The following is a 10,456-nucleotide window of genomic DNA, read 5'->3' on the forward strand; positions in this document are numbered from 1 at the left end:
GTGATATTTTAAGTTTCAGAAATTGTTTTTTAATGAAACAAAATTTAAATTTTGGTATAATTTTGTGTAGAATCTAAATTTTTAAATAAAATTCTAATTATTAGAATAAAATTAATTTTTATTAATTTTTTAATTAATTTAAATTAGTTTTAGATATTAGTGGGCTTTGAAATTGAAAAATTAATTTTTCCACAAATTTCCCTTTATGGTTATTTTGAAATTTGATTATTTTTACTTGGATTTATCAATTTTAATTATAAGATAAAATATTTACATATTTTAATTTTTAAAATTTGAAATGATCTTATTTCGATATTAAATTATAATAAAACCTAGAAATAATCTAGATATATCTCTAAAAGTGATAAATTTTAAATTGCTAACCATATCATATTTTAAAAGATTTATTATTTTTTAAAATATATTTTATTAATTTAAATGATAAGATTAGAAAAACATTAGTTTTTGATATTTTATCTTATTCGATATTTATATTAATTGATTTTTTTTTTTTTTTTGTTAAAATAACATGAAATTTTAAAAAGTTGGTTAATTTATTTTTGAATAGATATTTTAGGGTTTTCTAACTATAAAATTTTTAAATTTAAGATATTTTATTTTATTTAGTTTTTAAATAAAACTAGAAAACAAAATTGCGTTCATATAATTCTTTTTAAAAAACTAATTGATATTTAATATAATAAAATTGTTTATTTTTTGATTTATTTTTCAATCATAACTTTAAAAATAAGCTATATGTATAATTAATTAATAAAAAATTGTAAAAATAATTTAATCAAAAAATAAATTAATTATAATCTTTACATCATTGGGAAAAAAAATAATAACTGAAATATCATTTATAGGTAGTTAAGTATTTTAAGGATAAAATACATTGAAGGGTGTAACTGTAAATTTGTCCCTACTCGATGTAGATCATCTATAAAGGATCGTTATTTATTTGGATTGTAACAATGGATAATTCATAGCGTATCTATATCGTGAAACATATAGAGAGCTAACTATATAGTGTAATTCCGAATCTATAGTGGCGCAAGGAGAAATTAATAAGTTAGAGAATTTACTTATTAAATTCTACAACTACTTATTAGAAACTTGATTATATAGGCACATGGTCCCCACACTAGTTGAGACAATATAGCTTATAGACTCAATTAATTAGTTTTAATTAATCAATTATAATTCTAAAATTAGACTATCTTATTTATAAATTTTCACTAAGTAATAGCTTAATTGTAAAGAAAAGAGGTTTTATGTTTTATTTATTAATTAAAAGACTTTGTAAAATCTAATTAATAAATAAGTTAAATGACAATTTTATTTGATAATTAATTGTAATTAATAAATAAATAGTTTGAATATTTATAGGATTAAAATTAGAAAATGTGGCATTAGTGAAATAAAAGATAAATGGTTATAAAAAATAGCAAAATTATAACTAGTGGGGCCCATCTATATGGCCGGCCACTATGGCTTAATTTTTGCTATTATTTTTATTTTTTATTCCATATAATTTAAATCCTAACCCTAGGTGAAATAGTATAAAAGGAATAGGATGCTCTCATTCTCATCCAACCTTAATAACTTGGTTTTCATTTTGTCAAGCAACTAGAGTTTTTGAGAGCCTCCATTCCTTCTCTATTTCGAAATCCTCTCTCTCCCTCTTCATAAATTTTGAGCTTGTAGTGAAAGAGTACATGCCCACCCATAGCAAGTCAAGTACTCAATCATAGTGTGTAAGATTGTGAAGAATCCAATACTTGAAGGAGAGTCAGGCTCACGGGCTCAAATCTTGATAATACTCTACGACAGAAAGGAACATGGATTAGACATTTGAGTGGGAGAAGACATATTATTCTGCTGCCACCAATACGAGGTTACTTAAACTTTATATGTGTTTAATTACATTGTTTTAGAGAATTCATATTTAGGGTGTTAATCAACATACTTGTTAGTAAATCTAGATCCTAGTAAAATAGATTCCAACAAAAACTTGTTGCTATAGCCGTCGGAGGTTCAGATCTGATTAGAAGGGATTTCAAATCTAGCTAGTGAAGAGATTCATCTAGCTTACTCAAGGATATCTTGAGTTTTGGAATCGAGGGATTCAACTATTCGAAGGGAATTTCAAATATAGTTGGTGAAGGGATTCATCTAGTTTACTCAAAAGGAACTTGAGTGTTGGAATCGAGGAATTCAAGTATTCAAAGGAATTTCGAATCTAGCTGGTGAAGTGATTCATCTCGCTTAAGGGGATCTTGAGTGTTGGAATCGAAGGATTCAGGTTTAGATCTGTAATCGTCTGAGGAGAGGCTAGGTGGTCATTTGTTTAAGCGGAGAATTGTTGGGTGTATAATCAAATTCTACATTAGCTAGAAATTGGAAGGATTTTGGGTATATAAAGATGAATATTATCTCTTTTAGAATGAGAACTTTTGGAATGGTGCCAAAAAAATCTAGAAGGATTTAAGTCCAAAATGGACAATATTGTACCAATGAAAAAATAGATGGTGTCCGAAAGTGGTAACAAGTTCATTAGTAGTTAGGAGGCCCATAATCATCAAAAACTCGTAATGGGTGGAAAATGGCAATCCTGAGTACTGGATCGCACTACAAATTTTTTTACTTTTAGTCACAATAAACCTTGTGACTAAAAGTGAAAAAATTGTGATTATACATCATCATTCTTATGTGTCACTAAATGGTCCGTGGCTAAAGGTATTAGTTATAAAAATTACAATACTTGTTGTGACTAAAACTAAATTAGTGATATCTTGTATTTAAATACTATGTTTTAATTACAAGTAGGGGTGTTCATCCGATCCAATCCGCACTTTTTTGGTCAAACAACATCCAATCCGCACTAAGTGCGGATTTCATATTTTGGATCCAATCCGATCCGCATAAGAGTTTAAATCCAATCCAATCCAATCCGCAATAGTGCGGATTGGATCGGTTATTTTGGATCGGTTATTTTTTTAATAATAAATTATTTAATATTTCATAGAAAAAAAATTAAAAAAAAAAGACTATTGGTTCTTAATCTCCAATAATAATCTATTTCCATCTCTATTTATATACAAATCAAACCAATATACATATATATATCAATATATATGTACTTATTTTTAGATTTACACTAAAATATATATGTATCTCTTACTAAAATAACTAAGCTAGTATACATATATTTAAATTTATGTGTATGTGTCTATGTGAATAAGAATTATTTTTCTTGTGTTTTTTATTATAAAATAAATAAAATGTACCAACTCAATATGTTACTAAAAGAAGTTTGTGTTTTTTCTTTTTTTGATTAATATATATTATATATTATAATTTTTTAAAAATATGCATAATTAAGTGCGGATTGGATTGGATCGGTTACTTTTTGAAGTCAAACAACATCCAATCCGCACAAGTGCGGATTTTGGATTTTTCAATCCAATCCAATCCGCACAAGTGCGGATATCCGCATTTTGCGGATTGGATTGGATTGGATCGTGCGGATTGGATTGGATCGGATACTTTGTGAACACCCCTAATTACAAGTAACTTTTTGTTGTGATTAAAAATTATATTTAATCACAAAAATTGATTTTATGACTAAAAAAATATCACTAAGAATAGTTATTTTTTGAGATAGTGTTGAACCATAGAGAGTATTGGGTAGCTTCAGCCAAAAGGACAGAAAGGTAGTAATAAAGTCGGTCCATTATGACGGTGGATTGGTAACGTAAACTTGAAGAAAAGAAATAAAAATAAAAGTTAAAAAAATGAAAAGGGAGAGTGTAAAAACATTGTCGGCTGACTCTAAAGTGGTGAACATATACATGCATGGAAGTCCACGCAAACTTTCCAACAATGGCCAGAATTTACTCTATGCAACTTTTACAATTTTTTATTATTGTCCGTTTTTAGCATATTGAGTTACGTCCAACAGGAAATGGCATGTGAACACGAAAATCTAATACAAGATATTTAATAAAGCATCCAACCGATTTCTGGAAGAACTTGTAAATTAAAATTAGTAAAATGACTATATTTTATATCTGCTCAATCTTACTAATCAATATATAATGCTAATTAGATTTGTGATTATAATTAAAGACGATATTATATGAAGTTTGAATATACACACGTACGTACGTACATATATCTATTAAATTTTGAATGATCGATAGATAGATATGAAAATAAAAGTAGTGGAGTCGGAAATTAATAATAAACATTTGTTGGTATTGAATGAGAAGGTGGACCACCCATGTGATGATCAGGTACCTGGTATACGGCCATCCGCATGAAAATAAATATAAGATACGGTAAAAAGTGTTTTCCACCAGTACTTGACAGAGACCATCACTTCGATCGTTCGTTTCTCGCGATTCTCAAAACTCAAAACTCAAAACTGTCACCGCCCTTCCAATAAAAGCTCCAAACACATCCTTATTTACTACTGTTTGGCAGTACCCCCATGCATGGCTGATGGCCTGTAAAACCTACTCATCTATATATGTGCTTTTTTAGTGAGCCTTTTATATACATAGGTTTGCTGTTTTTGATCAGAATCTAGTAAATATCGATTGCCAAGGCATAATATTTACTAAGTGCTTAAAGTAAAGTTGATGATGATGTAATTGACTCGCGAGGTTTGACATAATTGAGCACAAAATAAAAAATAAATGATAATTATTTGATAAATTTCAAAACCAAAAATCTTTACTATTTGATATATTTCAAAACGATGTCATGTGTATACTTTTTTTGTTCAATAAAATTGTGTGGTTTCATATGTGGAGAGAGAGAGAGAGAGAGAGAGAGAGAGAGAGAGAGAGAGAGAGAGAGAACTGTGTTATATATATTATAATCACACAAATAATGATTCAACCTAGCTAGCTAGCAGGCTAAGACCATTATTTTGTGACACAAGCTGAGTTGCAGACAGAAATAAGTTATACTTTAGAGAATTTGAGTGGCTGTATATGAAAGCTTTTCAATAAAGTTGCTTCCTTCAATTTGATGAATAGTAGGTTTCAAAGAAAATAAAATTGATGAATAGTAAAAGCTGTTGGGATATACATATATATAATATATAAGCAAACTATAACAAAGTGAGCAATAATAATAATCAAAGATAAGATATATAGTCCACAAAGCACTCTAGATCACTAGTCACAGTAGCTGATACGTTTCTAGCCAATGAGAACTACAGGATGTTGGTAATGATGCGATGTCACCACAAGGAAACAATTAGCTATTATACAGTTCACATCACAATTAGGCCGCTGCCCTACCATAATGTAACCAATTATCATTACTCTTACTATTACTGTCTCATCAATGCTCATATATATTTTTTCATAGACAGCCTATATAAGTGATATACATGATCCACTTGCCAGTCATTCGTGTACATATATATTATAATAAAGGTTTAATTGTTAATAATCAATATTGATTATCATGATGATTATGAGTTAATTAAGATATCAATATATATCTAGTTTTAATTACTATATTTACATAAATGGAGATCATAGCTGTGACAACTGTTATAACTAATTAGTGCCATATTATGTGTCCAAACTAGCTAATAATAATTATTACCTTATTATATATATATATATACTAATATGAATGTGAGCATCACCTATTTCGCATTCCAGGAGGCACAATATCTCCAAGCAATCCCTGATCAGCGGAAACCTGTTGTGAAGTAGTACTTGATGGCTCTTTCATTAATATTATATGCCCAGAGTCTCCAGCTACACTGGTTACTACTTGATTTGACTGATGATCAATCAAATTATTGGTAGTTACATCAGGATTATTATTGTAATTATAAGTATTATTATCACTACTTTCTGTGTTCAAGGATGGAGTAGAATCAATTGCTGGATAATAGAATTTGGGCGGTGGTAAGTGGCTTCCGGGAAAGGAAGCAAGTTCATGATGAGCCAGGATTCCACCTCTAGGAAATCCTACTGTGTGATGACAATGTTGGCCTTCGTATGTTGTGATTACAGTTGTGGGATCTTCAGAAGATCGCTCCACCCTTTTCTTCACAGTGCATTTGCTATTCGTGCACCGATAGTAGCTTCTGCAATAGCAAATTCAAAAATGTGGTCAGATTATTTCATTATTATTCGTCTTACTTTTTTTTTTTAATACATAAAGTAAATATATATGTTTAAAGAGGGATATATATGAATAATGGGAATTTTGTGTACCACCTCTACATAAAAATATTGCCACTTCTATATTCGCGCATATATAGTCTTAAAATTTCTAGCCATACGTTTTATTTCTTTTTCTGTATAATGTCAGCGGGTGCTCTTACGAATTAAATACCCTAAAAAGAAAATGTAAATATAATTAATTAGTTTCCACTATATCTTACCCATATATATATATGTGGGTATATATTATGTGGCAGGGATTTTAGCCGCTTAAAGATTTATACGATTCTATAACAGTGTATTATATATATTTAGGTGGATATAAGTGTATTATGGGACGAGATCATTAACATATAAAGTAGTGTGAATATAAAGAATCATAATAATTAACATGAGTAACGCTTATCAAATAAATAATGATATCTTTTGTGAATAAGCTGAAATAAGAATTAATGTAAGGATATTTTATATAAAGATATAAAAAACAACTTTTCTTACATATGTATACATTGCTCAATAAATATGACATTAAAGCTAATAATTTCACTTGATCATCACATGCGTGTTAATAATAAAGATATATATAAGGTAGACGGCGAGGTCATAAACGGAAGTGATGACAGAAAAAGAAGAAAAAAGAAGAAAAAAGAAGGAAAAAAGTGTATATAGGCATGCAAAATAATGATATTTCCTGTTGTTTTGTTTTTTTAGTGAAGTTTGTTTCTCAAACACGGAAACGATAAACCAGCATCCAATACATGGTGTAAGATCTTGGCTAAATTTGGCTAGAAAATGATAAGTCATGTTACATATATTTGTCTCAAATTTTTAATGATATTTCAATGCATTAAATTTAAAATTCTCTTAAAAATTCATCAAAAGTTTTGAATTTTTTTTAAAAAATATATAACTAAAATATAAAAAGTTATCATACATCCTCAAAAAAGTAAACCAAACATGTGAGAATATCTATTGTGTTATAACTTTAGTCTGTGGTATGGTATAATTTTTAGGTTATGTCAAATTTGACACAACTTTTAATTGGTGGCAAATTTGACCCATATACTAAAATTGGAGTTCAATTTTTAAAGCTAAGCTAAAAATGCATATACACATACCTTTATGGTCCCACTTCATTGAGTGCTATAATCCTACTTTTTATATCACTATTTCAACACAACCACATCAGTAACATTATATATTTGTGAAATGTAGTTATTATATTATATACTATAATTTTGGTATATAATTTTGGCACACCTTGGGAATGGACTATTTTTGACAGCTTTCTGTCCATATTTTCGCCAACGGTAGCCATCTTCAAGATGGTCAACTTCGCTTTTAGTCATAAACGCAAACCGGGGCTGACGGATTCGCTTCTGCCCTTTCTTTTTCACTTTGTTGTTACTGCACATACATATTTGCACATAAACATTTTATTATATATATACAAATATATCTAATTTAAAATCACTTAATTAGTGTAATTGAGAACTAGCTATAGATATATTTCTTAGTCAAAAGTATTACATATCTAATTAAACATGATCGATCAGTACAAATTAAAACTAATTATTTGAACAAAATATATAAAATGCAAGGGACTTATATATTTTCTTGTATATACATTACAAAGAAAATTACACAGTTAACAAGTAGTATGCTCAATGATTAGCTTAATTAACATAATCAAGTATATAAGAGAATATATTCGAAACGTACACCAAGAAATAAACATTATATATATGTATAGCTATGTATTCAATGCAAGTTGGAATGTGGACGTTATTGAGAACTCCAATTAAAATAACAGCACTGCATGCGGTGAAACTAAACGGATGATATATGTAAAAAGGTACTAAGTAATGGAATTTGAAATGTACGTATCATCACTAAATTTAACTATGTTTATTAATTAACAGATAAATATATATATATATATATATATAGCTTTAAAGCATCATCATATACACTATATTGATGAATGTTCATTGATGTATGCCATGAGTAAATTTTTTTGTTTTGATGGAGTAAATTTTAATTATGTATATAAATTAGTATTAAATACACATATGAATTGATATAGCTTCTTTCAATATATATAGTTCATAGAAAAGAAATATGTGATTCCTGTACATGCATATATACATAGACAAAAACCAAAAACTAAAATAACAAAAACAATCATAGTCATAGATTATGTATTGACAAGTACTGTTTTTTTTTGACCTAATGTATTGACAAGTTTTATATAAAACAAAAGATGCAATAGAGTGAACTAGTAAAATAATAATGAGAGGCAGATACTGTAATATATGATATCATATACTAGCTAATGCAGAATCACTTATATATATAAGTGAGAGACACTTATACTTGCTTCACCTGCATTTCCTCACAAATTGATCATAATCTAATGTAAGAAAGCATTGCAAAGAAAAGCAATAATATTTGCACTTTGTATATACTATAAAAAAAAACAATATTACTTAAATAACGAAAAGACGAACAGAAAGTCTAATTTTTTTTTTTTTTTAGCATGCTGTATATATACTCTTCTTTTTCTATATCGTCTCCCTTAAACACAATCTATAGCCTTAAGCTTTTTCCCGACACAAATTAGCGTGTAAAATGTAAATAATTAATAAAGGAAAAGACCCCAGAGTGCGATTAAAAATGAAAAAGAATTAAATCAAAAATAAAAATTACCGCACGCCATTACCGCCGCAATAATGGCGGAGGCGAAGACAGAATTTTTTTTTTTTTTTTGCAAATAGCCAGAAACGCCCCACTTTCTATGTGAAATTACGAAATCACCACCCTTACCTATATTCTTTTTTATTAAAAAATAGAAAATATATATGGAAAAATCTACTGCAACTTGCATGAACCGTGTTGTTTTATCAGTAGTAGTAAGCGTACGGACACGGAATTGCACTCTCTCTCTCTCTGCCTCCCTCGCACGCTAAAAAATCCGATTTGATTTCTGAATTATCATTAATTTTTTTTGTTAAATAACGACTTTGTCATTTTGCCCCAGAAAATCAACTTAATTACGATTGAACCACATACGGATCATATCTGATATCATGGAAATCCACTCACGGAATCTGATCGGGTGGCGGCTTTTCATCGGAGCCAGTAGACTTTTCTGTTGGATCCTCGCTAGAGCTCGAAGACACCGACGGATTATTTGACGTCGTTGACCCGATCCGAGCCGCCCTTTCGGTGACAGTACTGCTCTCTGCCAAATCTGCCGTTGTTCTCCTCTCTAACTCCCGAGCCCGCTCTTGCTCTGTAGCTCCGCGTAGCTGATCGTCATCCTCCGTGTGAAAATTCCAACCGAACTCGCTCAGTAAGCTGGTCTCTCTATCAGCGGCAGAGATGAAATACCCTCCGTCGTCCGAGTCTAGGCCTCCGAAGTGAGTCCAGCTCGACTGGCTCCCAAACTGAGTCACTGGTCCTCCTCCGGTTCCTAGATCGGATTTCAATTTGTCTTCATCATCCATAACAACTATTATTTGAGGTCCCTCTTGGGAAAAAAATTTCCAATTAGTTGGTGAGAGAGAAAGCGATGAGCAAAGTTAATAAGCGTAGACCTTAGAAAGAGGTGGGCTAGGGCTTTTGGGGAAAGGAAGCGTAGTGTGGCTTTTGAAATTTTTTTGGAAGGGGATACGAAAGTATTGACTCGATCGAATAGATATTCATATAGAGAGGTAGAGAGAATAAGAGGAGAGAGAAAGAATAAAAGAGTGAAGAGAGGAGGGATTAAATGGAAAGGAATGGAGAGCAAAAGATAAGTTAGAAACGTCCCCGTCAAGAAGCCAAAGCTCTGATGGTCGTACGGGAGGGCTGATATTTGAGCATGGAGAGGGGGAAGACAGTGGCCCCCACGCGCATGAATAAATGAGTGAGAGAGAGAGAGAGAGATATACTTTCCGACACGAGGGTACACCATGTTTATCTGTGCACCTCTTCTCTCCCTTCTATTTTTTTTTTTTTCTTTTCTATTTTATTATTTAAAAGAATAAACTAAAATTTCTTGCTTTCTAGAGTTTGCTGCCTAACATTTTAAACACAATTATGTACGGGTAGATACTACATAATTATTTGGTAGCTCTATTATTTTTTTTATAATAATCATGGTTACCTTGTTACTATAGAAGATCTCCAATTCAAAATATAAAAATTATATTACTTTTAGTAGAAAATGATTTTATGATATATTTTTTCAGAGGAAAATAACCCATTAACAA

General features: G+C 30.0%; 1 protein-coding gene across 1 annotated transcript; it reads right to left on the minus strand.

The window, feature by feature from the left end:
• Positions 1–5,059: 5,059 nt before the first annotated feature.
• LOC115698884 (probable WRKY transcription factor 57) lies at positions 5,060–10,144 on the minus strand. Its single transcript, XM_061102758.1, has 3 exons — positions 9,306–10,144; positions 7,461–7,607; positions 5,060–6,121 (listed from the first exon to the last, which is right to left on the minus strand). The coding sequence occupies exons 1-3, from the start codon at positions 9,707–9,709 to the stop codon at positions 5,668–5,670; spliced, it is 1,005 nt and encodes a 334-aa protein (XP_060958741.1). The 5' UTR covers positions 9,710–10,144; the 3' UTR covers positions 5,060–5,667.
• Between the last annotated feature and the right edge of the window lie 312 nt (positions 10,145–10,456).

The sequence above is a fragment of the Cannabis sativa genome, chromosome 8 (assembly GCF_029168945.1).
Source record: "Cannabis sativa cultivar Pink pepper isolate KNU-18-1 chromosome 8, ASM2916894v1, whole genome shotgun sequence".
Classification (NCBI taxonomy): domain Eukaryota; kingdom Viridiplantae; phylum Streptophyta; class Magnoliopsida; order Rosales; family Cannabaceae; genus Cannabis; species Cannabis sativa.